At 41.1% G+C, this 15,738-nt stretch overlaps 1 protein-coding gene and 1 long non-coding RNA gene across 6 annotated transcripts in view; one reads left to right on the plus strand and one right to left on the minus strand.

The window, feature by feature from the left end:
• The window catches only part of spata5 (spermatogenesis associated 5), a 113,359-nt gene that overhangs the window by 81,554 nt on the left and 16,067 nt on the right, over positions 1–15,738 (minus strand). For all 4 annotated transcript variants that reach the window (XM_044204413.1, XM_044204411.1, XM_044204412.1 and 1 more), the window contains 3 exons: positions 9,946–10,100; positions 3,561–3,770; positions 78–131 (listed from right to left, as the gene is read on the minus strand). In XM_044204413.1, coding sequence (XP_044060348.1) covers positions 78–131; positions 3,561–3,770; positions 9,946–10,100 — 419 coding nt within the window. The remainder of the gene's footprint in view (positions 1–77; positions 132–3,560; positions 3,771–9,945; positions 10,101–15,738) is intronic.
• LOC122879893 lies at positions 7,723–13,590 on the plus strand. 2 transcript variants are annotated; one of them, XR_006378804.1, is made up of 3 exons: positions 7,723–9,612; positions 12,847–12,940; positions 13,077–13,590. It is a non-coding gene; the product is annotated as an uncharacterized LOC122879893 (long non-coding RNA). The 2 variants fall into 2 exon arrangements; XR_006378803.1 differs by lacking the exon at positions 7,723–9,612 and having other exon boundaries at positions 12,734–12,940.

A 15,738-nucleotide genomic window follows, 5' to 3' on the forward strand; every position in this document is an offset into this window, starting at 1 on the left:
ATGTCAGCTTGCATAACTTTATGTCAACATACCAATAGTATCAACAAACAATCAGGGAAGAAATTAAATGTACTCACCTCTCTCACGGATCTTTCAGACTCTCCAACATACTTGCTTAGTAGTTCTGGACCCTAAAAAAAAATCAAGTTTAAATGATATTTAAGTGGTAACATTTGGTCTATAATTTGACATGCTGACAACTAGAAATGTTTAGGAACTGCATTATATTAATCAAGCTAGAGTGCTATGCTTTGTTTCATTGCAAAATCAAATGCTGATGTAAAGAAAAAAGTACGCTGAACTAACGGAGACCATGTCTGAGGTTGAGTTTAAAGTATCTGATTTCGAGCAGCGGTAAATATGCCATCCTCTTCAGGACACTCATGACTCACCATGGCTAATCATGGTTATGTTTTGTGAAGTATCACCTGGTGGCACTGTGTTTGTAGATGGTTTAAACTGAGAGCTAACATTCTGAAAGACCAGAGAAGCGGCTGCTGTTGTGTGGCATCTTTTGGAAACTAAAAAGAGGAACAGAGCGTAACAGTGATAACACAGCGTGAGAATGTCATGAAGGACAGCAAGGTTTTTGTGGTGTAATTGCGAGGTGCTGTTTTAATGTTCACTGTACACTGTGTACTGGTTTATGTTTGTGTGTAATGTCTGAGGTTCAGCTGGCAACACTACAGAACGCTACAGTACCATGTTTCCCCACCATTGCTAGTACAGTAATACTAGTACTGCTACTACCACTGCTATTATTACGACTGTTGTTATCGCTACACATGAAATAAAATATCATCTTTGGCATGTTCTCACAGGCTAAATGTCAGGTTTGATCATTCATGTTAAATATCAGTATATATTTTGTCAGATGCATTCTTGAGAATAAAGGAGGAATTAAGGTTCTCAACCAGACAACAGAAATGGAAAAATATGTCAATGACAACTAAATAGTGAATTCAGATGTATTGAAACACAATATAAGTGATGACGGCTCGCAGGAGAGAGAGCCTTAATCAGCCAAGACTCAGTGTAATGACCAGTCTGTCTGTACTACCAGATAATTGATGTAAAGCATGGTTTGGAGGAAGAAGAGATTAAGCTATTATAAGTGTCATAAAGACATTTATGCAACATGTTGTTGTCATATACTAACTGCGTTTTTCAGATTTAGCTGGCTAGTGTGGACACATATACTGCCACAAAAACCTCTGCTTCTTCTATTCCACCCAACACTACCTGCACTACTACCACCACTAATTTTACTCATTACAAATACTGCTACTAACTGAACCTGCTATACCCTCTCTCTGTCTTGTGTTTTTCCTTCAGTCCTTTCCTCCCTCTTCTCTCCCTGGCTAACAAGCAGATAAACATCCACTCAGCCCTCACAAGAACTTCCTCCCCTGCAATCCACCCTTTCAACACCTCTGGGCTGACGGAGGAGTCGACACTTAACTCCCAGCCCTTTTGTCTCCTGCAGTAAGTGTGGAGGTTGACTCATTAATCCCAGGTTCCTCTCTCTGTGGCAGAGCCAAGTGCTGGACATGGTGAGTTTAAAACCATTGACACTGTAGAGATACAAGCGGTGTGTGAGTGTGTGTTTGTGTGCACATATGCATCTGCGGATGTGCGTGTGTTTGAGTGGCTGCAGTGGGAGGAAACTGAAATTGACAAGATGATAATAGGGCTTTTTCACACAGAGGAAACAGGCTGAGCCTTAAAGTATCCACATTTAAATCTGGATAAGGTATCTATGTCAAAGCAACCGCTGCACTGGAAAAACTTGATACTGTTATTGCAGATGCTGTAGAGCAGCTTTCAGCAGGAGGGACAGGATGTGTTTTTTTTGTTGTTGTATTTTTACCATTTTATGAAGCAGATACTCTTCCTATGCACAGGATTATAGTGCGACTCTTTTTTTATCACCTTTGTATCAAACACAATACATAATTCAACAACAATGATAATGTCTCCAACACTAGAGAGAAAGTGATAACATTTTAAATTTCAGCTATTGTACATTTGTGAAATGTAATGTCTTATCAGGAGCCATTTGAAAACAAGATGACGCTTCTATTAAAATTTGTTCAAAATGTGTTCGTGTGATTGATGACCTCTGACTCACCTTTATCTAATATCACAAACATACAAATGTTAATGCATTTATCTAAAAATACATCCACTTTCTGTTGAGATGTGATGTGCTTTTCTGTCATTTCTTTCACCAATTATTATGATTTGAACTACACCATGTATGATTAATAAAGCAGCATTGAACTGAACTGCAATGACTTCAAGTGAATTCACGATTAGACAGTGTTGTGGAATTTCAATTGCACATTCAATTTATTTTCCTATAACGGTGGACATATACAAATTAAGGTCAGTCTCAAGTTCTGCTCTGGATAAGAGTAAAGTGTAGACATAATTGGAGGTTACGTTTGTCTGCAGTTCAAGAAAACTTTTGTGACTTTGTCTCTCTGTTGTGCATTCCACAACATCACACTGCGAAATGAAACAAAACAAACAAGCTTGCAAATCACACCCGCATTTGCAGAAGGCTTAATGACCCTGGTTGAGAGATTCTGTCGAAGCTTCCAGTCTCGCATGGCAACAGCTTTGGAAGTATTCACTGATCAAAAATTCAACAAGTTGATCAATCAATCTCTGTCAACCAGGTCTGGACGGGCTGAGGTTAGGGTGACAGAGGGGGTGGCAGAGGATGGGGTGATGAATGAGAGGGAACAAACACAGGGTCAAAGGTCAGACAGGGAAGCTTTCTGCAGAGGAAGTTGGGCGGCCAGATGGCCTCCAGGTCATCAAGGAAACGTCTCCACTACTATTTGGACATATTCGATATACTGCGTATGAAATATGTAGATTTCAGTATGTAGATTACTGTCAGCAATGTCGTGTGGAATGAGATGTTTTTTTCCAAACTTAAAGCTAATTAAGAGAAAATAAAGGGGAAAACTGTATAACTGTTAGTGGTTACAGTAGTTCAACCTCTCCACCATTTTTAAATACAGAATAATAAACAGCACAATTTATCTTCTACTGCTCTTTATATAGACAGGTGAGAAGTGTGTTTTATACCAAATCACTTTCATTTCAGCAACTTTCCTTAGTAAAGTCTGGGAGAAATAATACAATTTGTACCGACTAGGTTAAGTTGTATACAAAGGTTGAACTAAAAAGGGCTAGACTGTGAGATGAGATTGAATCAACAGATCATCAATCGTCAAGTTTATGGTATCACTTCTGAAAACCTGCATCATAACTGAGCTGAAGTCTTTTTTTTTCCACTGAGTCACGTGCAGTGTTTTGGCACATCACTCAACCAGAATATGATACACCTGTAATACATTATTTGTTCATTTTTATGTATAAAAACTGGGAAAAACAATAACCTTTTGCCCATACCCTCCTTCAATTGGAACTCATCACACACTGCACACCAGAAAACAAAGGATTTTCTGTATCTTGTCTAGACAAAGAAAATAAAAGTTACCACTCTGAGAAAATAGAATTATGACTCACTGATGAAAACTCACTTTAATAGCCAGGAAGTTGAGCCCACTTTCATTAGCCAGGGCCTTGGCTATCATGGTCTTGGAGCAGCCAGGGGGCCCATAGAGCAGTACTCCTTTAGGTGGCTGGATCCCCATGCGGGTGAAGGCCTCAGGGTGCCTCAAAGGCCACTCCACAGCCTGCTTCAGTTTCAGCTTCACCTCCTCCATCCCACCAACATCTGACCAGTGAACCTGGAAGAAGATGACAACGTAAAATGAGGGAACTTTTGTGAGGGAATTTTGTTTTTTAATAAGTTGAAATGTTTTTTTATTTTTATTTTACATTTACATTGCAGTGCTGTTGCAAGTTACATGAAGCATGTACAAGATCAAATGCCCAATAAAGACCCTTTAACCCCTGGTTAAAAATATTCATAAATGATAATAAAAGATAAAAATAAAGGACAATCAGAAGAAATAGAAGAAGAGAAAGAAGACATAGAAGTAGAAGAAGAAGATGCAGCAGTAGAAAAAACAAGATTTTGTAGTAGACAAGAAGAGGTGGTAGAAAAAGAATCAATCACACAATAACATGCAATCAAACAAAATGTATCATATGTATTGAACTAATATACTGCTCTAACTTACTCGGGTTCTTCTGAAGTATCATACAGTTCTAATCTGTTGCAGCTCAAACACATCGCCAACAATAAATGCAACAGACCAAACAAACTCTGATTGCACACTGATGTCACTGATTTTCTCATGTAACCCACACGGAGGACCTTTTTAACTTTCTGACCGCCCGAGTAAATTGCAGAGAACTGCAAGTTCTTCCAGTCTGATGAACGGGTCGGGGGGAGATGGAGGGTAAGGGTAGGAAATATAAAAGCATATTTGGAGGGAGATGGAGGAACGCAGGGCTCGGGGTGAATCAGGGAGACTCTGGACGGAGTGAACAACAACAGAGGGAGTCAGCCAACAGCTGTCTGTCTGACAGATGGAAGGAGGGAAGAAGGGAGGGAGAGAGTCCGGCAGTGAGCAACCAGAGGAAAGTAGATAAGAAGAGAAGCCTTCATAAGAAGAGAAGCCCTCATCCAAAACCCTCTCAGGCCTCTCAACTCTGTTCCCTCCATCCGTCTTTTCCTCCTCCTCTACAACCCCCCATCTTTCTCTCCCTCCTTCTCTCTCCTCTATTTCTTTTTTTGATCTACCTTCATACCCTCTCTTTCTCTCTATCTTTCTGTCTTATCTCCTGTACTCCTTTTCTTTCTTCCCAAACTTGGCTCTCTCTCTGAGTACATTTACATGCACAGAAGAAATCGGGTTAGTGGGAGAAATCAGGTTATGCAGGAAGTCGTACAATGTGTTTACATGCACTGTAGAAGCCTGGTTACACTAAGATCTGCATATACAAGCAGTACAGCAGTAATCAGATTTCTCCCCTATCCCTGGCCTTTTTTTGAACAATGGCTTATTTTTAAGGGGCATTCCACTGATTTTACACATTGAAGGTCAGTTTACGACCTTACAATTGATACACAATTGCAGTAATCACTGGAGCACCCCTTTAAAGTATAGAGAGGACAGTTCAGTGGTGGATTCTTACCCTGATTACTGAAACTGGGTTTCAAGTATAAATGGCATTTAAGAAACCAGGTTTTGTGCTGAATGATTTGTTGATTAATCAAAATCAAATAATTTTGAACATTGATTAATCGTAGAAGAAGCAAAAATGTCATCATTTTAAATGTGAATATTTTTTCAAGTTTTCACTTTTTTATGATTGTAAACTGAATATCTTTTAGTTTTGGACTGTAAAAAGCTATTTGACAATGTCATCTTGGGCTCTGGAAACGTTGATGGTCATTGTTCATCATTTTCTTATTTTTTCTTGACTAAACGATTACTCGAAAAATAAATCATTTGATTAATCAATAATCAATATAATCCTCAGTTGCAGCCCTAATCAGATAACTGCGGCAAACCAACAGTCACTTACAGTAAGTGCATGTAAATGCAGTGTTCATGTACCTTCTGTTTCCTCTCTTTCCCCCATCTTTCTGTTTCTTATCTTCATATCTTATCTCTACTGCACTCCCTTCTTTCTTTCTCTCATTTGACCCTCACTATCACGCCATCTCTTGCTCTCTCCCTTAAACTCTGTTGCTTACCACTCTTTTTCACATCTTCCCCTCTCTCTCCCTCTCATGCTCATTCCCCCCTCACCCCCCTCCTGAGCTCCATCCAGAGGTAACACATCCCAGGCCACCAGCACCGTCTCCGGGGAACGAAGCACCTAATGGAAACCTGGCGTCTGGCCACATACTGTAAATACCGAAAGCAATTTATGGACAGCGCCAAGCAAGAGAGAGGAAAGGACGGATGGAGGGGAGGGGAAGGGAGGGAGGAGAGTAAGGGAGAGAGAGAGGAGTGTTGCAGAGATGAGGAGATAAGCCGGAAGCAGGCGAGCGAACCAGACCACTCATTTGAAGGCCCAGAAAGGAATTAAATAAAATAAGAAGTGCAGAGAGATAAAAGCAACAGTAAAACGGGCTTATAGGGAGAGAAATGGAGGAAACAGGTGAGCAGGAGACAGATGGGTAAAGAGATGGATGAAGAATGAAAAGCAGAGGAAACTGAGACAGAAGAGACGTGATACAAAAAGCATTTAATGGATCGTGATATGCAAGAAGCTAAATTCAATGTAGACTTAAACAAAATGACGCAATATAATTACTTACTCGCTTGCCAGAACTTTTGACAGAATCACTCTGTTGTCATCAACCAATGTAGTTAAGCTAACATGGACAAGAGTACTTCCAGTGCTCAAAGTAATGCAAAGTTTGAAACACTACATTTTCATGACAACTGAGCAATCTGCTGATGAAGACTGTGTGATACTGTTGAAAGTTCCGGAACATGCTATTTAGTGGACCTTGAGCTGAGATTGTTTTGTCAATGACAATGTGCATGTTTTGGACATATTCGGCTGACTATGTTTAAATGTACTGTATATTATCAGAAGTTATTTAGATTGCCATCATACTTTCGTTTCCATTCATTTCACTACAGAATGAAAATTAATGTGGCTGGTGCATCAATGATACTCTTAAAATCTGTTATATTCCAAAATATCCATATGTCCTATTAGTCCTGTAGTTCTTTGTTTAAAAAGGTTGCTATTGAGCAAGGAACACTGAAATCTCAGAAGTTTCTGAGTTTTCTCAAGTGCTCCAACAAAAAACATCAATTTCAGAAAAGTCTCTACTTGCAGCTGCATTACTATAAGTAATAACAGTACAGCTTAATATAACAAAACACTTCAGTATCAACATTTCTATGATTTGTGACATGACAGCTTAGCCAATATTATATGAACTGTCTTTACGTGGTAAGTGGAGGTGGAGCGAGTAAACCCCGCTCATCAGGTATAGAACATAAATTTAAAAAATGCTTCGAATGACTTGCAATCTGAAACTGCTATCTGAACCAGATTTTGTGGTTTTGGGGCTTTAAAAAGGTCTCTAGCCTCTGAGTTTACCGACAACATCCTCAGACCTGCCAATCATCTGAACACAAATCAACCACTCGTCTCTTTCCACCGAGGAAGGAAGCAGATGTGCAACACACAACACTCATCGTCTCATCTTCCCCCTTTTTGTTGCATTTTTTTGGTTAAGTCTCTGCAGACTTAATGGAGTCATTGTAAGAAATAATATAAAGTAACATTAACTGCAAGGTGTGTTTTGTCATGAATGAAGCGTCTGTGGAATTAGAAGGCAATGTTTTGACTCACACCTAACTGTGCTGCGTTTTTCCCCCTTCTTCCCTCCCTTCCTTTTTGTACGAGACCCAGTTATTATCTTTTACTGTTGTTTTCTGAACTTTACAAGGGGCCTCTCAGGCTTTGGCCCTTTGATGGTGTTGAGAGGAGGGTGTGGGGAACTTCTCAGACAAAAAAAACTCAAGGGAGACGAGGAGTAAATTTAAAAGGAGGAATAAATGGGCTTGTTATACAGCTGCCAAATGAAAATATTAAAGCCAGACTGCACAGTGGAGGATGATTATGTAAAAAAAGCAATGCTGGGTAAACAAGAAATATGTCAAAACGAGGAAGAATGTCCTGTCACAAAACAAACAAAGGATTAAGAATGAACTTTCAATTTATTTACATATAAATACAACATAAATTGAGGGGCATAATCTGTAAAACTCAAATCTCTAGATACGTGATCTGAGAAGGTTTCCGAGGAACTCGAGGCGTGTATTCATCCGGCACCACTGGAAGTTTCTTATATAAAATGGATTAGAAACAAATGTTTGCACTCATGTGGATATAATCAAGTCCGGGGCTCTGCGGCTGGCCTTTCAGCTGAGCTGCGCTAGGGGGATAAAAAAAAAAAGAACAAAATTCCAAACCCAAACTCACTCCTCTCTCTTGTTTCCAGGAACCGGCCGCAAGGACTGAACGTCTCTGGGTGAGCTCAGTGCAGAGTGTTGCAGAGAGAAGGGGGGAGGGCGGGTGGGGGTGAAGGGATAGGAAGGACGTTTCTTTTTCTCTCTTTCTCTTTTTTTTAAGTTGCTGGCAGGAACCGTCAGCGACCCAATCTGCTTTCAATTACCGGTGGAGGATGATGTTAGCCCTCTTCCTGTCCGTTATGTCTTGCACATGCAAACTCCAAAACATCCTGAAGTCTCACCACTGTCCTCTCATCCCTCCTTCCCCTCCCTCACTCTCTCTCCTCCTCCATCCGCTGAGAGCAAAGTGATTCATCTTCATTGCAGTAGAGGGTAAAATGGCCAAAGGGTCATTTCCACTCTTCCTCAGCCTGACCCCATCTTTTAAGTGCTGGTGATTCTGTGGTCAGTGGTCCAAAGAGTAGTTAAGGGATTTCTGAATGTGCATTGGAGGGAAAGGGAGGCTGCTGTTGATGAGCTCTTAGTTTTTCTTGTGGCAATAAGTGGTGACGCGGTTTGGGTTATAAATTTGTTTTGTACTTAATATGAAGCAAAGACTGTGTGATGCAAACCAGCCTGCAACCTTGCAGGGCCACTGCAAGGCTGAATGAAACTGAGACACAACTAATGCTGATTACAAACAAAGGATCCAATACAGATTGTGTCAAGGACCTGTCCATGTGCCTCTTAATGATTTTTTTTCCTAGCATATTTTTTCCTTGAGTAGTCTATGACATGTAGCACTCAGCCTCAGTTGAAACTTAACCAAATGGTTTTTTCTGTTGTTTTTTTTACTCCTAGATAGCTTCTTTTTGTTTTTTCTACATCTGAGGAACATTTCTAAACTCAAGCCGATTGTATCTCAAGCTGAGATGGAGATGATCATTCACTCTTTTCTCTTTAACTCCCTATTCACTTGCCTTAACAAGACATCTCTGTATCAGTTACAAGTGGACCAGAATGCCGCCACAAAGTTTTTGACCAGGTCCTCTAAAAATGTCTTGTGTAACACAAATCTTGATTACTTTACACTGGCTCCCTATCAAATTCTGACATTTGTTAGCTACTGTAGCCTTCTATCACCAGTAGATCTCTTCTGATCACAGCTCATTGTACCTTGCTCCAGGCTAAAAAGTTAAGACTAAAACTTTGTGTTTGTGGCTTCTAAGCCTTGGAACTCACTCCCTTTGGGACTTAAGATCTGGGTACACCTTTAAAAAGCAGCTCAAAACCCATCTGTTTACACTTGCTTTTGTTTAATCTATTTATATTTGTTAGTTTTATAGTGTCTGTATTCATGTCTGAAAAACTTTAATTACTTCTTTTGACCAGCTGCACTTCTTTAACTCCTCTTATCTAACCAACACAAAACACAGACGCATTTTGGCAAGATTTAGGAACTATATCTGTCCTTTTTCTAGGCCTGGAAAGCATCAGTTTTCCAATTTGATGTCTTTTCTTTTATTCCTTGACCACAATAACTGCCGAAAGCCCTTTATTTACACTGATAGTCTGTTTCCACCACAGGAACCTTCCCAGGGGACCAGGAACCATTTCAGGAACTCAGGAACCGTTCCTGTGTTTCGACCAGTGGAACCAGGGACTAAAGTCAGTTCCTCTGCCATAGTTCCTGGTGAGAAAAAGGTTGTACGGAGCTGCGGAGGTAGTACTTTCTGATGGAACCAGAGATACTATCGGGGCAGAGTTTACAGTGTGCAACGCCACTGATTGGTCACAAAAAACTTGCAGCTGCTACAACTTGTGTATAGTTTCATTCATGCAATAAGGAAGCACCAAGTTAGTATCAATATTAGAACGCGGGAAAGACATTTTTGTATTGCTTTTTGAGTTTAAAAAGCTATGTTGTTGGTTTTCCGACTAGTCTAAAAGAAAGAGATAGTGTGTTTATGAGCGAATGTGGGAGACAGAGAGACAGAGGGAGCGGTGATTGAGAGCATTACTCTACCTTGGGGACATCGATAGCGACCTCCCTCATGGCGCTTGGCTTCACAACAGACATGGCCCACTGGAGGTCCTGCAGAGTGACGGTCACCGTCCCGGTCAGCTGCTGGTCTGACGGTTGGTGGGAACCTCCCAGTGCTCGCTTCAGTGCATGCAAACCTGTAGAAAGAGAGTTTACACATTTTAAATCTCTCATTTGATCACAAGATTAAAAACTAGTTTACTCTGAAACAGAAAAGGTGAATCATTTAGAAAATAAAAGACTGTGATTTGAGGCATAAAAAGGAATATAAAACTGGTGTTTGTTTGCCTAAAGAAGCAATGCTAGTGTCGTTGTGGCTTGAGGGTTTTCATTCCAAACCCACATGCACCCAATCCAACTTTGTACTCAAAACATTCAGGCTTGTACACGCTGTGATGATACACGCCTAGCGAATGCAAATCTCAAAATGAACACTAATTCCTCTTTTGACTGCGAAAATAATTGGGCCTGCATTATTGGGGAAAAAAGAAAGTAGGCCGAAAGGAAGGGAAGAGTAATTGAAGCGCTTAAGGTTTGAATACCCTCAGTTCCAGAGACTTCAGCCTCTGAACAAAAAGATGGCAGCAAAACAAACACCGATGCGTCAATATCAAGAATGGGCCTTTGTTTCACCTTGCAAAAGAGGTCATAGCAAACTGGTTTGAGGGAGAAAGATCTGGGAACAGACAGCTCTGCAAAAAGCAGAGGTGATGAGTGAGTACAGACATACAACACATACTTCTAAAGCAGAAGTCACAAAAAAGTTTGTATTTAAATCACAGGAAGGGTTATTAAACATGCATGCTCTTCCTGCATCATGCTTATAAAGCTGTGAAGTACATTCAGGGTTCCAAAAGTAAAGGTCCTATTCATGTTCTACATAGATATGTTAGGTAACTGGCAGTTGGGGGCATTTCCAAGGCTTTGATGGAGATGAAGCTCTCCTGGTTGAATCATCTGATTTGTTGAGAGCAGTTTCATGTAGGAACTATTTTCTTTCTACCGATAGTTCCTACATGAAACTGCTCACAACAAGGTCTTTGGATTATCTTGAGTAATTAATTAATTATATTCAAAAAAGGGTTTATATCTGCAAAACTCAGAAACTCACACCAAAACAATCTAGATTGTGAAATAGCACTACAGGTAAGAGGAAAATATGTATTTTTGATTTCGGGTAGAACTGTCTCTTTAACTGGGTTCTTCTCCATAGCAATTTTGGCTAAATGGGAGCTTAGACCAAAACCAGCCCTGCATTAAAAAAATCCATAGGGCTGTGTTGGTGGGGAGTGTGATGTTTTAAACACCGGCGATACATGAAATACGATCCAAGAAGTCCAGTTTGAATGTATAAATATAAGACTGCAAAACACTGCGCAGCATTTTATAATATCACAAGGAGGGGTTTTACATCTCTGGAATTTGAGTGGCCAATGCAGCGCTGTGCAGTCTGGCAAACGTTGAGGCAGGTTGAACGTTTCTGCCATTCTGGCATTAAAATGAGCATTATTGGCTCTCGCATGGTTGAGCATTTGGGAATTTTGGAGTCTCTGTAGCTCAGCGGGCGGCGCTGGGCTGCAATGCCAGGTCCCGTTCACAATGTATAGCAGGCTATCGCTGTCCCAGCTTTTGAGTGTGTATGTGTGAACGGCCGTTAGGTTCATAGGTATTGTTGTATCGATTGCCATCCACCATCCCAATGTCAGAATGTGAAAAAAAAAAAAACTTGATTTCTCAAAAATAACGTTGAGATAATTAGGTTAAGGTTAGGTATTAACTGTATAAACCTATAGTATCCTCAAAATTATCCAGGAGATTTCAGTGTTTCTATGTTGAGGAACATTAAGGATATCATTCAAAGTAAACCAGCGGCTCCTCTGACTTTCCAACTTTATTCAGCTACAGTTCACCCTCTGTCACTGGGGATCTGCCCGGAAAAACTTCTTGGTCTTCTATTGTTGGACACCAAGTTGTGGTCAAGTGCCTTGCTCAAAGGAAGCTATGTAAGCATTGCTGCAGGAACTTCCTTTTCTCCTTCCAGTCTTTCACAGTCAATAAGAAGATTTAAATCAACGTCTTTCCTGTCATAGGACTTCTGTGTCAACAACCACTCGAGTTGTTATCTCTATCAGAGAGGGAAATGAAGATTGATTAAGGTCATTTTTCTGCAGCTTGTCCTCAGCATAAGATGTTATGTCAGATTTAAGTTTTGTGGCATTCCCTAAAAGAGTTTTCAAAATCATAGCAAAAGCTTGATATGCTGGTCATGATAGAAATTTGCAACAGTACACAAACATTTGAAACTTCGCTAAACAATCAGTCGAGAGCACAGGGAATCTTTTTGGCCTTTCTCTGCTTGTAATTTCCTCCAATTCACATTAAAGAAAAACGGGGTAGGTCTGGTTGCAATATTGCAAGTAGGTCTGGTTGCAATATTACATGCAACCATTACTAAATAGGCAGAGAAGAATGTGTGAGAAAGGCAAAAAACTACAACTGCGACAATGCAGAAAAAAACATGTGCGCATCAGCTTGCGTCCAGCTGTGCAGATTTAACCCCTACAGGTGGGAGGACAGGTCTTTTCTGAGTGAATTGCACGCTAAATGTGGACAATGATTAGTAGTTACAAAACCAGCCCGCAACCACGTTTCCCATCCCAGAGTCGGGTAACAGTATATTAGACAACCATTACCGATGCACACGTGCACACATCACACAGACGCACACACAGAAACTCTTGGCTTCCTCTTCTGAGCTAAAAGGGGGGGATCTGGGCGGGAGTTGGGGTGGCGAGGGCTGGAGGGGAACGGGGCTGCGGGCCAGGGAGCAGACGAGAGGGGATTTACGATCAGACATGACTGCATCCTGTTTATATTTTCCAGGACCCTTCCAACTAGGCGATGGACAGACAGAAGGACGGACGCAGTGAGAGGAAGAGAAGAAGAGGAGAAGGAGAAATATAATTAATGCAAGCAGGTTTGTCTTCTGTGAGCATGCCAAGCTGAGGTCAATGTGTTCCCCAGTCGCGGCTCCCTTGTGTATGATGTCTTTCTCTCGCTCTTTCACTCTCTGTCCCTGTCCACCCACCCTCCTTCTCACTCTTGATCCCCAGAGGTCTAAACTTCCCATCATTCCACCTGGCTGCTCCTTCAGCTCTTCATCTGCATTAACGCTTCAGACCGGCGCTGCTAAACTGCACAAAAACATCTGGTCCGAGTGGAAGGGACAAGGCAAGACAGCACAGGATGTGGAAGGAAGCTGGGGCGAGGAGGGAGATGAGGAGCACCAGCCACAACAACATATGCACTAACCCCAAACCATCAGCTCCCTACCCTGTGAAAGTGGAGGGCCTCAACCTCCTGAGGATGATGGATCAGGGGAGAAAACCTGAGAAACAGCTGCAAGGGGAGAAACCTTTTGTTTTTCCTCATGGACACATCAGTATTCTTATCCATTATTAAGCTTTTACAGAATGACAAATTTTTACATTAAGACATTGAAACAAATGTACTGCAATGTGTGCAAAGAAAACGTTTCTTTAATCATTGTTTAAGAAAGAAAAAAAGCTAAAAATCTTCTACAAGGCTGAGATATGATGTTTTATTAGAGTAAAAACTTTGATTTTTTTTGGCTTATTTCCATAACAAATTTGGAGCTCTTGCAGACTCTACATTTCTGCAGAAGTTTAATTTCTAGATTTCAATCCTCAATCCAGCACATCAAGTTAGATGATAATTTACAGCAGTAAGCACAGACTGACAGCTAGCTTAAAGGGTCTAGTCAATAGTATGACAGCATAAAAGCCCTGGGGACTGAAAATGCAGCTGACAAATGTTTAATAAATGTTTCAGCAAGAATTATCTGAAACTGTCTAGAGTGAATCTAGCATTTTGCCAGCAGTAATGAAAAGCCTTACAGAGAAACAGCCTGACCAGAGGGGAAATGGGGTTCATAAGCCACAGAGCTCTGAGTCCAGCCTAGACGCCCGGAGGGCCGCGGAAACTTGATTCAACAATGTGACTTTAACATTTTGCTTTAGAGATTCTCTCTCTCCTGACTGCTCTTGGCTGACTCCAAGCACACATTTGGTTTAGTTATGAAAACATCCGATGGGAAGGGAGGAGGGAAAAAAGAGGCAACACAACACAACACAATTTAATCTGAACCTTATGTGGACTCATTTTCTTCTTCTTTTTTGCACTCCTCCTTTCCAGAATGCTTTGAATTCGCCAGAGATCTAGTGGGAATTGATAGAAAAAGGGGCCCCCTAAATGTATAAGAATGCACATTAGCAAAACATCACACCAGGGCCCAAACTAGGTATGGAAGAGAAGGAAGAACTCTTTTCACAGAGTTGAAGTTGGCCAGGAAGAAGAGAGGAGAATGGTTATTTGTGGTTTTTCAACAGGGGATGGTCTTAATTATGTTGGTCCAAAGCAGACCTTCCCCCAAATCAAAGCCTTTAGGGGTCACCTCGGCTGACCCTTGCACCAAATTGGCCCTCTCTACTGAAGAATCAAGCCCGACATTATACTCAGAAATATTTCAACTTGTGATGACACCTCACCACAAGTACCTTCACGAATTAATCTTCATATTCTTACAACCAACATTAAGATTAAGTTTCAACGAGCATCACATGATGCATAAATTAAAAAAATCAGTGACTGGGACTGGGAGAATCTTGAATGGTAATGACTGGGAGCTGTGTGTTTGTGTTCCACAACATAGTACGGTCATAGTTCTCCAATACCCAAGGGTATAGGTAAATATAGATCTACAACCTATCTGGATATATGTGCGCTCGTCAACACAACAGAAGGAGCACATACTGCACACTGGAATCCAATAGAGCACCTCTGCAGACTAGGGATGTCCAAACTGATGCTCAGGATCGGGAACAAGACCGATATATGTCAGCATGCACCAGTAAAGGATGCAAGAGCAGCCCCGTTGTGGTAAAAAAGGTTGGGTTGCCTCCACTTCAGCAACATTTCTCAGGTGCACCATAGCTCTGAAGAGCTGCTCTTGGTACAAAACTGCATTTGAACTGCAGTATTCGGTATCAGCCTTAAAAATTCAGTATCGGTCAGGCTATAGTCCACACTACAGCTCCTCTTTCCCTGGATATACAAAACACTATAGGACACTGCACTTATGTGCACTGTGCAGCTGTATCATGTAGGGTAGAGTAAATATTTGTTTCATTCATGCAACTGCAAGTAAACTCAGTGCAACATCTGAGATTTGCCCTCAACTTCCAGGAAGGAAGAAAAAAAATGAGGTAGGAAGTGTACAGAGATTCCAGTAGAAGTCTTCAAAAGGGAAACCTCACAGACCTCCATTGTCAGACAGCAGATCATCACCCAGAGAGTCTAGGAAGATGTGTCAAAAGAAGTCCATCTGCACTTCAACAGTGCATTCCACATTTCAACAGGGAAGAATCAGGACTGTGTGTAGTGTTATGTTGCTTTGTGTAGCGCTGTATCGAACACTGACAAGCTCTCCAGCGACCCTGTCCTCAGATGAATTGTGAAATACTTTGGGTATTACACCATTACAAAACCGCAGGAACGTTTTCATTACTCGCCGGGGCTTCCGGAACACTCTTTGCACCTGTATTTACAATACCCAACATCTGTTCCCAGAGCTGAAACAGCACAATAATATGTGCTCTTAAAGTGCACACACACACACACACACACACACACACACAAACACAGAGATAGACAAAGACAAATACATGTGCTCACACACTCCAAACATGCAGAAAA

The sequence above is a fragment of the Siniperca chuatsi genome, linkage group LG8 (assembly GCF_020085105.1).
Source record: "Siniperca chuatsi isolate FFG_IHB_CAS linkage group LG8, ASM2008510v1, whole genome shotgun sequence".
Lineage (NCBI taxonomy): Eukaryota > Metazoa > Chordata > Actinopteri > Centrarchiformes > Sinipercidae > Siniperca > Siniperca chuatsi.